General features: G+C 53.8%; 1 protein-coding gene across 1 annotated transcript in view; it reads right to left on the reverse strand.

The window, feature by feature from the left end:
- The window catches only part of INPP5A (inositol polyphosphate-5-phosphatase A), a 232,645-nt gene that overhangs the window by 106,652 nt on the left and 107,624 nt on the right, over positions 1-18,369 (reverse strand). The window contains exon 4 of the mRNA XM_058436448.1: positions 15,316-15,403. Coding sequence (XP_058292431.1) covers positions 15,316-15,403 — 88 coding nt within the window. The remainder of the gene's footprint in view (positions 1-15,315; positions 15,404-18,369) is intronic.

The raw sequence follows: 18,369 nt of genomic DNA on the forward strand, positions 1-18,369 counted from the left end.
CTCCCAAAGTGCTGGGATTATAGGCGTGAAGCACCACACCCAGCCCATTCTTCCCTTTTGACCAAGGAAGAAATTACACAATGAAACAAATATCCTGAATCTTAGTATCACTTTTCCTTTGTCATAATTAACAATTAGCGACACAGAATCGAGGGGAAAAACACGGAATCCGTTTACTCCTAGGAAGGGCGTTTCTGTGAATCTAAGAGGGGGCTTTCCTGTGTTCTCAAGGCCACGGGTCAGCGGTGGCCGCTGCAGGGTGCGCTGTCTGGGAGACACTCTGGGGATGGAAGTGAAGTGCTCTGTCTGTCCCCTTCTTTGGAAACACAGGCGTGTCTTCGAAGGCGAGGGAAGGCCTCAGGTGGGCACGGTTTCTGCAGCTCCGGCTTCGTTTCCTTCAGTCTGGGGGTACCCTCATGCACAACAGGGCTTAGCCTCAAGGGACCTGCGCCGCACAGGCGGGGCGCTGCCAGGCCACAACTTCAGGAAAGTTCTGGGCAGGCAGGGGCAGCCCCTGACCGCTCAATGCCTCTGCTGCAATGGGAAAACCCGAGCCACCCCCACAAGCCTGCTGAGTGGGGAGGACCCTTCACCAGCACTGGCTGGAAGACAGGGCCACAGACAGAAGGGACAGGCCACATGCAAATTCCTTCTGACGAGGTATATGCATCTCATTCATCCAAACAGACTCTGTTTAAGGTTGCAAACGAAGAGACAGCATGACCTGAATGGGGGCAAATCTAATGGACATAAACTCAAAAAACAGGATGACTAAGTAGAAAAGCAATGATTCCGCACCAGACACCTGAAACCAGGTGGGGAGTGAACACAGTGCGGAATGAACGCTGAGCTGCAGCCATCAGGAGGCCAGACGCTGGCGGTCTCCCAAGAGAGGGCAGAGAGGACACAGGCGGTCTCCCCGGAGAGGGCAGAGAGGACGCTGGCGGTCTCACTGGAGAGGGTGGAGAGGATGCCGGCGGTCTCACTGGAGGACGCCGCCTTGCACTGGGCCCGCCAACTGCACAAGTGGGCACCGGAGATTCACGGAAAGTCAGCCAGAGCCTGCTCAACAAAACTGGCCCCTGGCCACCACCTGACGGGCTCCTGCATTGGGGACTCCGATACTTAAGACAGCAGGACGCATCTCTACGTGCGCAGGTGGGACGCACTAAACGCTGCCCTGACAGGGATATGTGGCCAGGACGGGAGCCACTTTCTCCCAGGAAAACATCGCGCCTGTCACCTTCCTTGGGACGGAAGGATGGGTGGTTTTCAAAGAGCACACAGCAGTTCTAACAGGTGCCAAGCCAAATGGCAAGGCGCACTCGTGAAAATCACCCACACTTCTGTGCTCAGCACTGGGCTGCTGCTGACGGGGAGCTGTGGGCCCCAGCAGATGTGGCTGTGAAAGACCACGCTCAGAGGCCCAACCACCCCCACACACCGGTGTGCCACACCCCAACTCATCACACAAATGCACAGGGCAACAGGGGAGGTGTGTGTGGAAACCCATCCGCTCGGGAACAGACTGAAAAACACGATGTTCCCTTTGGGACGTCAGGTAGCGAAGCCTCAGGAGCACGTCAGGTGCCCTCCAGGCACACGGCAGGGTCCTGGGCAGGCTGTGACATAAAGGCTCACATTCATTCTGTGGATTAAGCCTAGAAATGTCCACACGGCTCACAGCATCTGAAGCCAAATCTGGACGGGCTTTGGAGAAAATATTTGTTCATTCTGTTTCCTCTGGTCTCCTTCAAAATCATAAAAACCCATCTCCAGGGAGGCCGTGCTTGGGTGAGCACAGCCGAGGGGCCCGCAAGAATTCGCACAGGAAAGAAAGCCAGGCAGAGCGAGGAGCAGCTCACAGGGCTCCGGAAGTGAAACGTCACCTGAGGCCAAATGAACAGAACAACAAGCTAAACTGTGAATCAACCATGGCTATTTCTTTATGTTCACTGCTTCAGTGATTTTCTGTCAAAAAATGCTAACAAGCATGAAAGTCCTTAAGAGCTTTACAATTTTTCAGTTTGTTCGCCAATACCTTTCGTGCGGCGTGTTTGTTTCCTGGGCTGCGTGTGACACGGCACTCGATCACGCCTGTCAGCCGCCTGATGGATCGGCCGCCCACGAGGCATCTTGGCCCAGCCTTTGCCAAAGAGCCTGTTACGGATTTCCCACCCGGGGAGAGCGGCAGAGGAATGATGTGAGCGCGGCCCTGCCCAGCTCACGGCTCAGAAGAGGGGCAAGATGACTTCATCCCCAGGGGGCGAATCTGCTCACAGAGCACCAGGGATCCTCCTCAAAAAGGAAGGAAAGCATAATGACCCAAAGCCCTGCAGACAGCTGCCACAGGCACAGACTCCACTGCAAACCAACCCCAGCCAGAAGCCAGAAGTGGCACCTGCTGGCTCAGAGTGCAGAGAAAGTGCAGGTGAACGTCAACCAGAATCACTCATTGAGTGGGAATAATGTTACATTCAAAATCAACAAAGCCGTACTTAACCTAAAGAATGTCTTTTTGGCAGGGCACAGTGGTTCACACCTGTAATCCCAGCACTTTGAGAGGCCGAGGCAGGAGGATCACTTGAGGCCAGGAGTTGGAGACCTGGCTGGGCAACACGGTGACACCCAGTCTCCATAAACAGTTTTTTTTTAGCCAGGCGTGTGGTGCCCACCTGTATCCTCAGCTACTTGGGAGGCTGAGGCCACAGGATCACTTGAGCTCAGGAGTTCAAGGCTGCAGTAAGCCACAACTGCACTACTGCACTCCAGCCTGGGCAACAGAGTGACATCCTGTGTCAAAATAAAGAAGGAAGTCTTTTCAATTTTATATAACATATGCATATGTGTATATAAAATGGAAAATTACTCACACTCTGCCGTTATTTCCTGCGGCGTGCCGAGTTTCCTTAGTTGTAAGACACACAGAGTGATGTGCACAGTCCGCTCGCGGGGCCAGCTGCTGACGGAAGTACTTCCCTTTTCAATTAAATCATCTGCAGTTTGACCACTCACAAGCCATCCACCACAAGACTAGATTTTCCTTCTAGAGTGCTAAGATACGTGTAAGTGGCACTGACAGAACCGCACCCACGTGACGTGGAACTGGGTGAATCCTGACACATCTACACTGTGAAACCATCACAATTAGAAGACAAACACGCCCGTCGCTCCAGAAGGTTCCCTGGGTCCCTTCGCCCCTTGACACAATTTACACTTGGCTCTGAATTGTGTTTGCTAAACTACAGCACGAAGGGGTGGGAGCAGAGCGGCCAGGCTGGAGCGCGGGTGGGGTGGGCAGTGTGGAAGGGACAGCTGCCTTCCGTCCAGCATCCTCACCTCGGCCAAGGTGCGGGGATCTACCGTTCTCCCCTCCTGGGCTTGACCTGGCTTCTCTTTAGTGCTCACTGGAATCCCTCCAGCCCCCACCGCAACCCCTTCCCTGGGAAACCACTATCTGTGTTCTGTCATTACAGACTCGTTTGCATTTTTAAGAATATGATATACATGAAATCATACAGAATGCACTTTTTTTGGTTTGGTCTGGATTATTTTGCTCACCATAATTACTGCAACAAGTGACCTACCGCGGTGTACACAGACCATCCCCTCCTGTTCCCACTCACCTGCTGGGGCTATCTGGGCTGTTGACAGGTTTTGGCTATTCTGAATAAGGCTGCTATGAACATTCAGTCTTAGTGTGGAATGTGCTTTCATTTCTCTTAAGTAAATACCGCGGAGGGAAATGGCTGGGTCATAGAGTGTGTGTATTTTTCACGTTTTTTTTTAAGACCTCCATGTTTTCCCATGTGGTTCTGTGATTTTACATTTCCACCACTAACACAGTGGCTCCAGTGCTGCCACAGCCTCACCAGCACTTGATACGGTCGTCTTCATAGGTCCAATTGACTGGTTTCCTCTTATAGTGGTTTCTGCTTTTGGTGTCATATTTAAAGAAAGAAGTTCTATGTGATCTTGTGGAACTTGTATAGTTCTAGCTCTTACACTCGGTCTATGATCCAGTTAAAGTTAAATTTTTATATGGTTTCAAGTAATGACTGAAGTGAGTTTTTTGCAAACAGCCCTCTAATTGCTACAGCACCTTTTGTTGAAAAGATCATTCACTCACTGTTGAAGTCCACTGATACCTCTGACAAAGATCAATAGTGGGCCACTTCCTAGACTCTCCATAATGTTCTGTGATCTGTTTATCTGGTTTTATGCCAGTACTACACTGATTTAATTATTGAGATTTATAAGAAGTCTTAATCAGGTAGTATAAGGACTCTATCTTTATTCATGTTCAAAGTTATTTTGGCCCATTCTAATTCCTTTACATATACATTTTAGAACTAGCTTAATTTCTACCAAAAAAAAGTCTGCTCAGATTTTGATAAGTAATGCACTGAATCTTTACATCAATTTGGGGAGAAATGACATCTTAACAAGACTGAGTCTTCTGATCCATGAACATAGTATATCTCTCCATTTATTTAGATATGATTTAATTTCTCTGAGCAATATATCATAGTTCTCAGTATACAGGTCTTACACATCTTGACCTAATTTATTCCTAAATATTTCATATTTTTGATGCTATTATAAATGGTAATGTTACTTACATTTCAATTTCCAACTGCATCATTTACAAGTTGACAGCTTACAAGCCATTAACTACATAAAGAGATTCTGAAGCTGTAAGCAAAATATTTTTGTGTTAGTAAGACCCTTCTGACTATTCATGAAAGTATTTCATTTTGCCTATTTTTTCTTCCTGAAGGAGGTATTGTCCTCATTACTTTCAATGTAGGCAATTCAGTAAAGTTGATCTCAAGCATCAAACAATTTACACATGGTGCTGGATTGTGTTTTTGAAACCACATCACGAAGAGATGGGAGCATGCAGCTGGGGACACAGAGAGACCTGGATGGATTGTGGGTGGGGGCACTGTGCGAGGGAGAGATGCAGGCTTCATTCCAGGACTGGCTGTGCTCCATCCGGCATCCTCATCTTGACCAAGGTGCAGGGATCTGGTTTTCCTCCCTCCTGGGTTTGACCCTACTTCTCTTTAGTGCTCAGTATGGGACACTGCCCTAGATGGTTTGGGCTTAAAGAGAAGGAATCTGAGTCAAAAAAATAAATGTGCACCAATGTGGATCACCACTTCTGGTCCTCTCTGTGCATTTACTTCAATAAGAATCTAAAAGGCAGATATCACAGGACTCTACATTTGAAACAACACACTTGTCCTTTCTCCATCTTCCCCCAGTTCTGATTGCCTCACCTCTCTCCCTAAACTCTGTAATGGTCCCCACTGACCACCTAATCACATTCAAATTTCTTTACCTGATACTCAAAGGACAGTCAAGATTCTAGGCTCTTCTCTCACTGCGAATGGCATCCAGACAGCCTCTGCTCAGACACCAGAGCCACTCCCACCTGTTGCTCACACAGGTGCCTCACTGCACCAGATCACAAACCGACACACCACCTTGTCAGTGTCACCACCTCCTGCAGGTCTTGTTTGATGTCACCATCAACAGAAGGGAGTCTCTTCCTCCTAAGAAGTTTCCTTGAATTTTGTTTTTTAAAAGCTAGTAACATACATACACACGAGTTCTGCAAGGCATACTATGAAAACAGTAGCTCCTGTCCACTTCAGTCTTCCAGTTTCCCGAGGCAATTATTTTCTTTTAATTGTTTTCTTTTGGTATTTATCTCCATACCTCTAAAGCTTACATTGCTACTTCTTGATTTTCCAGTTTTCAACATTGACTTTTCAATTTTTCCATGGTGGAAGAAGAGGATTTAACTACTTTCTACTATCTTTCCCCTTCACTCAATATCACACACACACTCCATCTCTCACCCCCACCCTCTCAATATTTTCACTTAAATCAATAATCAGTATTTACATTATTATAATGTGCTGTGTCACGCATTGGCGGACGTGGGAACGTGCCGTGTGTCACGTGTCAGCAGAGCGCAGGAACGTGCCGTGGGCCACGTGTCGGTGGAGCATGAGAATGTGTTGTCACGTGTCATGTGCCATGTCACAGGGAGTATGCCATGTGTCACGTGTTGTATGTCACATGTCATGTGTCAGGAGCTGCAGGCTGCATGTCCTCAGGTTTCTGGAGCCCAGCTGACAGCACTGGATCCTGCTGTGCGCACCTGGCTGTGTGATGAGGTACTGGACTTCTCCATGCTCCACCTCCCATGAAGCCATGCAGACCTGACTTGGGACAGTGCTGGGGAGGAGGCCCTGGTCAGTGCCAGGCAAGGTTGCCACCTGCCAAGTGGGTTGTTCTCCCGATCTGGCCCTCGCTGTGGGCCTGCGTGCAGAGGTCTCCTCCACAGCGGATGGTGGGTGTGCATCAGCCACGGCACCCAGCACAGAATGCCCATGGACGTGCAGCAGCTGGACCAGGGCATGTTGAATGAATGGACTGCCATCCCGTGGGAGCTGCTTGCTGAGAAGGAGCACTGGATAACCTGGGCACGGTCATCCTTCAAAAGCCTCAGCTTAGACAGCAGCACCTCCAGACCCACGTCCATGGATGTACCCCACATGGACCTCATGGCCAGCACTGCCCACCACTCCCGCCTCACTCAGAGGTAGGGAATCCTCTGCCCATGGTCCCATGGCTAGATGGCCAGGACCAGCCCCAGAGCTATGGGCCGATGGCAGCTCTCCATCTTTCCAGTTCTGGACCCTTCCAAGGCTGCTCTTGGCAAGGTGCCTTTCTCAGTGCTCCAGCTCCTGACAGGACTTCCTGCTTCCTCAGCCCCGGGCCTCAATCTGAACCCCTGTGCATCTGAGTCTGCCCGGCACCCACAGGGGTACAGCCAGGTCTGCCTGGAGGTGTGGAGGACACTGGCGTGGGGCTGGGAGCCCGCCTGGGCATCTTCGGCTCCTGGGCTGCTCATCCCCAGGGCACAGGTCGGCAGCCTTGGTGGCTGGCAGCTTCCATTGTGGATGGCAGCTGACTCCAGGGGACGGCAGGAAGAGCTTCCCAGGCAGCCTGTTGAGCACCACGAGGAAGCGCAGATGCTGGCGGCACCTGTCTTTTCGAACTGCCCCACGCCCCGCACCTTCCACTCTCCTGCCAGGCGCATAGAGCCACCGGGAGCAGCTGGCAGCCTTGGTGGTCTCGGCAGTCTTGGTGGCTTTGGCGGTCTCAGCAGTCTCGGTGGTCTTGGTGGCCTTCCGAAAGGAAAGCTTCTCAAGAGACATACAACCCAGCCTCCCTGGAGCCCGAGCATCTGTGCCCAGAGACTACCCAGCTGCGGGCAGCTTGCAGACACCGGAGCACCCATGAGCACCCCCGGGGACCAACAGACTCAGCCCTGTGTGTAAACAGATTGACATGCGTCAAGGCTCCATCCCAAGGCCCGGCCTGCAGCCAGGAAACACCCCCGTCTCCTTAGAACGCACGGAGCCGGCCATGAAATTAACCTCGTGGCAATTGTTTTCCCACCCGTTTGATAGCCCAATGTCAGCTCATCTGTTAGAAGGAAATAAAAAAGTCAAGGCTAAATGTACAAAAAATTATGATGGAAGTCCTAAATAAAGCAGGCTTATTGAGTCAAAAATCAATCAATCAATAAGGGAGTGGATTAGGAGCACCTCATAAGCCCCAAAGAAATAATTTGCCCAAACACCGGGATTTAACAGTGGAGGACCAAATTCCAACAGTTTTAGGAAGTAAATAATGAAAAATCAATTCAAAGAAAAAACAGATCAAGAACCCTGGACTCTGACACATTTATTGCTGAATACCATTTCTCGGCTGACCCGAAAACTTCGGAAGGTGTTTATTTACTTTCAACACCTTCCAGAGATCAATATTTTTAATTTGGATCCGAGTTATTATTTTTCACATCACAGCAGCGGGGAGCAGAGTAAAGTGCTCATATTTTAGTGCTAAAAAGATCGATACGACAGTTTCACCTTCACTGCAGCCCCAGCTGCACATCATCGCGTCCCGCGGGGCTGCAGGTGCTGGGGCCGGGGAGCAGGTCATTACCTGCCCGCTGAGCAGACAGCCTGTGATTTAGCGGAGCACGAAGGGCCCGGTGCCCTCAGAAAACCAATCTCGCCCCCTCTCACTTCATCAGGCCTGTCTTGCCCCCAGGCAGGTGAGGAGGCAGCGAGCCCCAGGGCAGGGCTGGAACCCTAAGGCAGATGAGCTTCCTCATCATAAACGCATTTGCCTTTCCTTCCCCTTCTCTGGATCAAAGAACATCCGTAAACTCCATCAATTTTCCATAAATTCCCCCTAAAGTCTTATTTAGGAGAACGAGAGTGGAAGGGGGAGCTCACGGAGGAGGAGGAGGGAAAGCAGAAGGGCCTCTCCCAGGAAGCAGCGAGCATCCCATTCCTGGGCCGCCGCTAGGTGCTGGGGACCCCCACCCCAAGAGCACCAGGGCCACTGCCTGGGGGCCATGCCAAGAGCCTGCCTCTTACAGACTCCAGAGCTGGGGGTGGGGGCCGTGAGCTGCCTTGCACAGCACTTGCAAAGAGCATCTGTGCCCCACTTCACTCTCCACAGACCCTAGTCGCGGGGGGGGGGGGGGCAGACCCTGCTCTGCAGGAGGCCTGGGCCCCTGGAAAAGCCTAGAAGCCACCAAGGCACGAGCAGAGTCCACCATGGCGGTGCTTGCAGGTCATTCATGGTGCCAGCAGAGACCTGCCCTCCGAGAGGGGTAAGCCCCTGGTTGGTGACCAGCGGCCAGGTGCTGTGGCCACCCTGCCCAGCAGGCCTTGTAGGCTCAGAGTTCTGCTCTGAGCCCAAGAGCCGTGGGTTAGCGGGCGGCGCGGCTTAGCACGTGCATAGCGCCGTCCTGGCTGAGGCAGCCTCCTGCCTCTGGGGCCGCTCCACACGGAGGCCTCCTCCACAAGGAGCTCGGACTTCACTCTCTCTTGCTCAACGCCTTGGCTTGTTGCTGCCCCAGACCCAACTAGGTCATCAGACCCCAGGCTCAGGCCTGCCCAAGTCCTAACACAGCCCTGTCGCTGCTGTCTACCCAGAGACTCCTGGCACGTGGGGTCCCACAGTTCCCCACATGCACCATCTGGGCTGAGTGCCCGGGCCCGTGGAGCCCTGCTGCATAGCAAAGGGTGCACACACCTCTGGGCCACCTGAGCAGCTGTGGAAGGGCAAGGGTCTGCACCGCCCTGGGCCCCTCCAAACTGTCTCCATCTGCTGCATGTGAAAAACCATCTCAGGAGCCTGGGGCAACCCTGCTTGGTGCTCTCCAGGACAGGCTCCCCTGGCCCAGCTGGCTGGCCGCACCTCCAACCCCTCCTTCTGTCTGCCTATGTGGCCACAGAGGGGCTCAGGCAAGAGGCGAGGTGGGGTGGCCCACACAGCCACCTCCTGTCCCCAGCTGCTCCTCCAACCCCCTCTTCTGCTGACTCCTTGACTCCAGCTGGGGTCCTGTGCAGCAGGTACCTTCCCAAGCAGAAGGGACCCTCCGAGGAGCAGGCACTCTCTGAGCAGGTACAGCTGGCGGGGGCAGGGGTGTCCCTGGAGGCAGTGTGTCCGCCAGGCCACACCTTCTCAGCCCTCTCCCAAAGCTGTCTTAATTGTATCAGCAGATAAACCCTTCTGCTCCAACTTTAAGCCATTTTAAAGGCATAGTTTCTTCAGACTTCTTCTGGGTGGGCGGATGAAGACGACAGCGGGGCTTTCCTTCTCACACCCTAACCCCACCACCACCTTCCCTCTAGGAGCCAGGGCTTTCAGTCCGGTCAGGACAGTCCTGGGGATGGGCCCCAGCAGTGCTCACAGCTCCCAGCAGGAAAGCTACTGAAGCAGCTGAGGCTTTGAGAGGCCATAGTCAGTGCTGGGAGGCCTTGAAGAACCTGCTGCAGGTGCCCACGCCAGGCCCTCCCGGCCCCACCAGTCTGCGTGGGACCCATGCCCAGCCAGCCACAAGGCTTCAATGGTACTAGAGCCCAGGACACAGGCTGGGACCTACACTCAGGCGCCTGCAGCCCCACGCAGCCTCTCTGGGAGGGGTGGGTGACAAGTGAGCCAGAGCCATGGATGGTAAGTCACCAAGCCGAGCTGGGAGGATGGGGTGGCCTTGGCTCCTACCAGGCCCCACGCAAGCCTCAAGTCACTAAAATAAATACGGCCCCCCATTCATCCTCTGGGCTTACCAGGTAGGCCAAATCAGCAGCAAAGCCCAGTGACAGGCCCCCCACCCCTCCCGCTACAGGACTCCACTCCCGTGGTGAAATGAGACGCGGGTGAGGTTAAACGAAAATGAATTCGCAACCTCTTCCTCACATAACCCTCTTGGAAGCTGGAGTTCAGGAAAGCCGTTACCCTGCGTCCTCTGGCCGACGTCGGCTCTCCGGGCGCTGAGTGATGTGTTCTTGGAGCTCCCTGCGTGCCCGGCAGACGAGACACGGGATTTCTGTGATGTTGGAGCTTTGGATCAATAGACGCTTGGCAGCCCTGGAAAGCCTCGCCCAGGCACTTCTTCAGTGTCAAGGCCTGTGTGGGAGGATGTACCGCGGTGGCTAAGAAATTTCTCTGGGTACCAGCGTGGTACCGAGACCTCCATGGGGGGGCTTCCTCCGAGCCCTGTCTCCAGGTGGACATGTGTTCCGGGGTAGGGACACCAGGCTGAACCCAGGAGCAAGGGCTCTGACAAAGGCGCTTCAGGGATGAGGCACACGGACCGCCTGGCACTCAGGTGTCTTCCAGCCTGGCTCTCTCCACTTTTCCATCTTCCATGTGGGTGCAGAGCTCGGGGCTCAGCCTGGGCACCTCCTGGGGCCCTCTGCCCTGAGCCAGGCCCACCTCGCCTGGCGGAGTCGGTGCATGTCCATCCCAGCCTCAGCCTCCCAAAGTGCTGGGATTACCGGCGTGAGCCACCGCGCCCGGCCTAATATCCTCATTTTTTAAGCATTAAAAGTTGCCTTCTGATCATCTCCGGAAGGAAACTCTCAGGTGCTGCATGGGCGCCATCTCCTGGTGGCAATGGGCACCTGCAGGTCGCTCAAAGCCCCTCAGGCGCGTCACCCCCACAGGCTCACGCGCCAGGCGCAGCTTCAGGTTCAATCGCCTTCTGGGAACAGGCCACTATTTTCTGATCCCTATTAATACCCATGACAGCATTTATGTACAAGATAAATTCATTTCAATTTCCTTTTTCAATTAATGGCCTATTATTTGAACCAGACTCAGCTAAAAATATTGCTCCAATACCATCAATCTTGTTAAAGTTAAATTTTCCTCCCTCTGACAGCCAGAGGGCACCCGGCTGGGGCAGGAGGGTGATTGTCTGGCTGGCCGCTGCTGCCCAGCTCTGCCCAGGACCCCGGGGGAGTCAGGCCCCACCACACAGACACCCCGAGGGCCCCTGGCAAGACCAGGCCACTGAGGCAGCCAGTGGTGGCCCAGGGGGCAGCGTTCCGGGGTCCGCCGGCCCAGTCTCAGTGACAAGACAGGGATGACAGGCCTGCCTGGTACCAGCTTGGCATGAGCTCCTAACTGGGCATCTGGGGCATCCCGGACCCTCCCACCTGCCAGGCAAGGCTGCCCTCCACCATCCACCTGGCCTAAAGCCTCACTCAGGGCCGTGGCTGCGGGACAGACCAGGTCCGTGCCCAGACAGGGAAGCCGGGGCTAGAGCCCACTGAGCTGAAGGGCGGCAGCAGAGGCACGGGAGCTCCCGCCAGGGCCCAGTTCCCCGAGAGCAGGCCTGAGACCCACTCTCACTCCCAGGCCTTATCCTGTCCCATTCTCTAGAAACCTCCGTCATGGGGGTGACTGGAGTTACAGCCTCGGGGCCTCAGACCCAGCACAGCTGCCTCTGGGTGGCCTGTTCAGCCGCGCTGGTGCCCCGCACCCTGGTTTCAGACATCTCAGAGACCTAATCGGGAAGCGTGTGCGCTGAAGAATGGGCTGCCAGGCCCACATCACTGTCGAGCACTTTGAGGCACCAAGTACACAGCAGCTTCCTGAGGGGAGGGGCCCGGCCCAGCCCCTGCGCTTCCTCCCCGGAGAGGCACCCTTCCTTTCACAGGTGGGGCCGTGCTCCCCTCGCTGAAGGCTGCTGCAGGATCTATAGTGGGTGCAGACTATTTTGGCATCTCACAGATTTTGAAGGTTCTAGCTTTTCACATAATTTAAAATACTTTGTAATTTCTTTGGTGACATTCTCTTTGACTTGGGATTATTAATAAACAAGTTAATTTCCAAATATTTGAGACTTTTCCGTAAATCGTTTTTATTTACTTCTAATTTAATTCTTTTTGGTAAGAGAATGCGTTTGTATCATTTCCATCTCACAGAGGCGGGGGGCAAGATCTTTCTGGAACCAGACTCGTGCCCTGGCGACTGTTTTGCTGGAACCACCTAGGGCCAGGGAGGACCCCTGGAAAGACGGGAGAACGACCCCAGAGCTCATACAGGGCTGGCACGGCCTGTGCCCGGCAGCCAGGTGCAGATGCCCAGACACGCACGCCAGGCAGAGTCTCGGGTGGACCTGAGCCCTTAAGCACAGGCCGCTCCGGACCCACCTGGAAAACCCTGAAAGCCAGGTGTGGAGGCAGCCGCAGCCCTCGGGGGCCTGAAGAAGGTTTTGCTGAGGCTTTCACCCTCCTGTGGAAAGACGTTTTGGTGGAAACAGAACCACAGCATGACGGCTGCCCCTCCGCCAGCCCATGTGTGCCTCACTCTCAGGTATCCCAGCCAGGCTCAGACAGACGGAGAGGCCTGCTCTGGCCAGGGCCCAGCACGTGGGTGCCTTCTGTCTGTGGCTGCATCCACCACTGCTGTGGCTGGAGAGCCTCAGATGCCAAGGGTGCGGTTGGCGGGCACTGCTCCTCTGCCCACCTGCACATCAGCCAGCAGGAGGGGACTGTGGGTTCCTCCCGCGGTGCAGAGCCTCCTGTCTGTCTCCATCCAGCCCTGTTGGTTTCGCGTCTGAGCTCTGGTATTAGGGGCGCACATTCGCGACCGCTATGTCCTCCCAAAAAGCTGACCCCTTATCATCGTGAAACGACCGCTCTCAGCCCCAACGACACGCTCGTTCTGAGGGCACCCTGACATGCAGACAGCCACTCCTACTTTCTTCTAACGACTGTTTTGCAAGGTACATCTTCCTCTGTCCCTTCACTTTTAAAATACCTGTGTCTTTATATTTAAAGGAAGCTGGAAAGAGCTGAGCGACGGTCCCCACGAGGAAGAGGTAGCTGGCGACTGGCACAGATGAGGCTCCCACAGCAGGACGGCACGCAGAGGTGGGGAGCAGAGCCCCACTCTTCCGAGGATGACGGGTGGCAAGGAAGGGCCTTCACGTAACTTGCTTTCAGCAGTTGGACCTTGGCCTGAGTTGGTATGTTTATTCGGCTTGAAGCTTGTTGCAGTATTTGGATCTTTTTGCAAGTTTCAAGAACTTGTGAAGATCTGAGCCATGACATCTGTAAGCATCGCCCTGTCTGCCTCCTTTTCCCGCTCCTCCTGGGGCTGCAGCCACACGTGTTAGGACACCTGGTATTTCACGGTGATTTCTATCCACTTTTCAGTCCTTCTCCCTGTTTCACTTTAATTGTGTGGCTGTCTTCAAGTTCAGTCACCTTCTTTTTTCTTCTGCAATGTCTAATTTGCTGCTCACCCAGTGGTATTTTTCTTTTTCATCTGAGTAAGCCCCCACTTGGGAAACACAGGACACTGGGTCATGGCAGAGGAGAGTGACAGGGTCAAAGAAGCTGCCGTTTTACGGAAAGGATGGCAGAGCTGAGAGAAAGAAGCTGGTAGGGAGGAGGGACCAAGGGGGAGAGGGAGGAGGGCTGACAGGAGGAGCTACATCCTGAGCACAGGGGTGAGAGCCTTGACTCTGGTGTGAGTGGGGACCCTGAGGCCCCCATGTGCCCCACAGAGCATGAGGAGAGGCCGCTTGTGTGTGGGCAGCTGCTTGATAGGGCGAGGCTCGAAGACCGAACAGGGGATTCCCAGGATTGTACAGACTCCACTACTGGTGGGGACCATGCGTGGCAGCTGCGTGACCATCTCAGGGACAAGGACATTGATTAACTGGCACTAGATGCCCAAACAAGTGAGATGGCCCTTGAACCCAAAGAGCAATGAGAGTCCCTCCCGCAGGGCAGGGGGGCACTGGAGAGCGAGACCCTCAGCACTGCGGCCCATGGGGGCCTACCTGGGAGAGGGCAGATTAACAAGGGCCTGTCAAGCGATGGCAGGATGACGGCTAGTGGGCGCTGATGCTGGGGACAGATGGCCAGAGATGGAGGAGAAGGATGCAGGGCCTCCCCAGAGACGGGGGAGATGAACCCAGGCTGGGGGACCCAGGGCTTCCCCAGAGACGGGGGAGATGGATCCAGGCCGGGGGACCCAGGGCCTCCCCAGAGACGGGGGAGATGGACCCAGGCCAGAGCACCCAGGGCCTCCCCAGAGACAGGGGAGATGGATCCAGGCCGGGGGACCCAGGGCCTCCCCAGAGACAGGGGAGATGGATCCAGGCTGGGAGACCCAGGGCCTCCCCAGAGATGGGGGAGATGGACCCAGGCCAGGGCACCCAGGGCCTCCCCAGAGATGGAGGAGATGGATCCAGGCCGGGGCACCCAGGGCATAAAGACAGGATTTAAGATGTGGGTCTCTGAACCAACAGCAAGTTATTCACGACCTGCAGAGTGTCCCCTCCTCTGAGGAGCTTCCTGCCCCTTCCCAGACACCTAGTGCCTGTATCTCTGTGGCTGCCACGTCCACCGGGGCCACCCTCTCATGTGTCCACCTGACAGAGGACCACAGAGGAGGGACAGGTCTTTCCCAGCCCTGTGGAAGGCTCTGTTCCACTCCCCCTGTGCTCACCCCGAGGAACAGCCTCTCTCCGAGGCAGGACGCCGCCCCAACCCTGCACAGTCAGGGCTCAGGAAGGGACGGACCCAGCATGAGAACAGGGCTGGCGACGGTGGCTCTTGAAGCAATCCCGGCTGCCGTCCACCCTCTCATCTACACGCCCGGAGCCACGGACTCCCTCTTATTTTCACGCACGCTGAGGCCCTGGGCCTCTCCCCAGCTGTCACTCCCCAACTCCCGCTTGGGCTTGGTCTGGAGCCCCAAGACCCTGTGCGTGCTGGGCCACCTTCCCTGCCAGGCCAGCCATGGGCTCAGACCACCAAGCAAGCTGTGGGAGTGTCAGGCAGGGTGGCGTGAGCGAGGCTTCAGGCAGGGAGCACCCCGACCCCTCTCCATTTACACAGGCGAAGGGCTGGCTTCCGCCAAGGCCAGCCTGTCTGACCCCTGCACCAGGCAGCGGGAGGGACTCACCGTGAAGTGCTCCTGGGATTTGTAGTTTTCGTCCAGGTAGACTCGAGCCCTGTTATATTCTTTCATTGCATCACTCGACAATAGTTCTCTGGAAGGAAGAAAGTAAGTTCCTGAGGAAAAGCCACACAGATGCCTTGCACCTCATGAGATGCCCACAAGGTATAAGAGGGGCCCCAGCGCATGGGCACATCACCGTGAGACCGTCTACCTGTGACAGGCAGAGGGCAGGGAATGGCGGCAGCCACCGCAGGAGCTGGCCTCACGTTCAGCTCTCAGTATATGCAGAGCTCAAGCTCCCGCAGGCTCTGGTCTCCACGCAGCCCGTGAGATGCCGGGGTCTGAGGCATCCCAGGGATGGAGACATTGAGAACTCGCCCAAGGTCTCATGCCAGGGAAGCGCAACTCCAAGCTCTGGGGGCTCTCCTGATAGTTCACACTTGGTCTTAAGAGAGAAACTGGACCCCCAATAGCCACCAGCACACACAGGTTGGGGCACATGCACCCCAGGGCCCAGGTAGTTCTGTCCCCATCTGCTCCTCCCAGAAGTGGCAGTGAGGATGGTGGTTGTTGCCACGGCCTTGCAACCACACAGGAGGGAAAGGACCTCTGTACACGCCATTGTCCCCGATCGTTCATCCTACTGGTCACATTTTATCCTCAGGAAGGCCTTAAGGAGACCAGCTCGCCACCATCTCTGCAAAGCATAGCACAGGAGGCCACCACACACCCCCAGAGCCCGTGAATGGAGGATGAGGCCCCATCTGCCCGGCCCCTCCACGGAGACAGTACATCATCCCCCTACCCACGCTTGCTTATTCAAGCCCGTGGGGAGAGAGGAGACCAGCACCCCTGTGATCCAGCCAGTCCCTGTGTCAGGAAGAAGGGGGGTCCACATTGAAGAAAATAAAACTGCACCAGTAGAGAAGGCAAGGCAAAGAATGCCTTGACAGACTCACACTGATCCCCAGGTGGCTTAACTGTTGGCAAACACAACCTTCAACATGCTTTAAAGGAAGAAAACAGGGCTCAAACACTAAACAATGTAACGTTCGCAATGTCTGGCATCCTATCGAAAATAACTTGATATGAGAAGCAGCAACACTATGTGAATGTGTCCCGTCATCCTGTGAAGAAGCCGTCAACAGAAACAGACCCGGAAGAGGCAAAAATGACGGAGTGAGCTGAAAGCAGCTGGAAACAGTCATTGCAACTGTGACCAGAGAGCGAAGGGAACGCACAGACGGAAGGAGAAGCGAGGACAGGGAGAGCACACGTGAGGCTTCTGGAAGGAGCAGACAAACACAGTGTCAGAAATAAAATGAATTGACTGCATGGACCTAAGAGAAGATCAAAATCTGCAACAGAAAAGAGCCCAGCCACTTAAAAATACAGCAACAGAAGTGATCCAAACCGAAACACTGGGAAAATGAGCTGAAAACAATCAGAAGAGCTTTAGGGCCCTGTGGGGCAGAACCAGGCAATCTAACATCAGGTAACTGGAGCCTGAGAACAAAAGAGAAGGGAAGGAAAAGAAAAACAGTATTTAAAGAAATAATGGACAAACTTTCCGCAAATTGGATTGAAACGATAAACGCACAGACTGCAAATGCTCAAACGGCCCCAAGCAAGATAAACATAAAGAACATCAAAGCAAAGTACAACATAATCAGGTTGCTGCAGACCAGCTATAAAGACAAAACCTAGCAGTGGAGGAAAGGGCACATTATATACAAGAAAATTAAGACAGAACAATGGTGAGATTCTCACCAGCAACAATGCAATACAGAAGACAATGGGGCGATATCATTAAAGTAGTGAGAGGGAAAAAAATTGACAAGCTAGAATTCTATTTACAACAAAAACAGCTTTCAAAAATGAGGACAAAGACCTTTTTCAGATAAACAAAAGCTGAGAAAATTCATGAGCAGCTGACTTGTGCTAAAATAAATGTTAAAGAACGTTCTTCAGGCAGAGGGAGAAGGGTGCCAGATAAAAACCAGAATCCACACAAAAGGGCAGAAGGCACTGAAGGCCAGTGAACTGGTCCACATCAAGGGCGTTTCTCTCACGTCTTAATCTTTTAAAAAGAAAATTGTTTAAAGCAAAAATCGTAACGCTGTACATTAGGCATAAAGAGCGGAGGAAGGAAACACACATGGCATCGCGGGGGCACAAGGCCGTGGGGGCCACACTCCGCTGTGAAGCTCTCACACCAAACACAGCGGCATCCTTCCCGTCCGGCCCGCGGCGTCCCCGCCTGCTGAGGGCGGCGTCCTCCGTGCTCAGGGTCCATCCCCACTTTCTCTCCCCTGGAAGGTGCCCCGCTTCCCAACAGGGGCTGCTTTCCTTCTGTTACTGACTTACTGAGTTCTTCATATATTTAAACACTAGTTTTTGTCAGTAAGGTGTGCCGCAGATATCTTTTCCCGAAGTGGCTGAATTTTGACTTCATTTTGAGTGCCTTCATTTTGAGTGCCTTTTCGTAAGCAAATGCTTAGTTCAAACATGGCCACATTTTCAGCCTTCTATTCTGTAGGCTGCACTTCCTGCAAATTTCAAAAGAAATCTCTCATCCCAAAACTAGAAAGACTTTCTCCTATATTTTAGACTGAAATTTTTAATGTTGCCTTTTACACTTACATAATTAATACAACTGACATTCGTCTTATGTAGGGTGAATGAGAAGGGGCTGCTTATGACACAAAGCAGGGATCCAATTTCATTTTTCCCAACACAGGACACCAATGATCCCATGCCCCTGCCCATGTCCCCACCCATCCTCCTCCAGGTGCAGCCGTGAGGGTCTGGGCGGGGCCTCGACTCCGCTCTCCGCTCTCTGGGCTGCGCACCTGCCTCTGTCCGCTCTCCTCTCCCGGCCTGCGCCATGCCACCTGCCCCACTGCTTCTTCGGAATGAGCCCTGGGATTTAGCTGGGTGAGAACCCACCTTGCTTTCCTTCAGGATTCTTTTAACTATTCTTGACCCTTTGCTCTTATATGGCAATTTTAGTATTAGTCTGTTGAGTGCTAGGAAGAATGCCGCTAAGATTTTGAT

Source organism: Hylobates moloch, unplaced genomic scaffold (genome assembly GCF_009828535.3).
Source record: "Hylobates moloch isolate HMO894 unplaced genomic scaffold, HMol_V3 SCAFFOLD_3, whole genome shotgun sequence".
NCBI classification, from domain to species: domain Eukaryota; kingdom Metazoa; phylum Chordata; class Mammalia; order Primates; family Hylobatidae; genus Hylobates; species Hylobates moloch.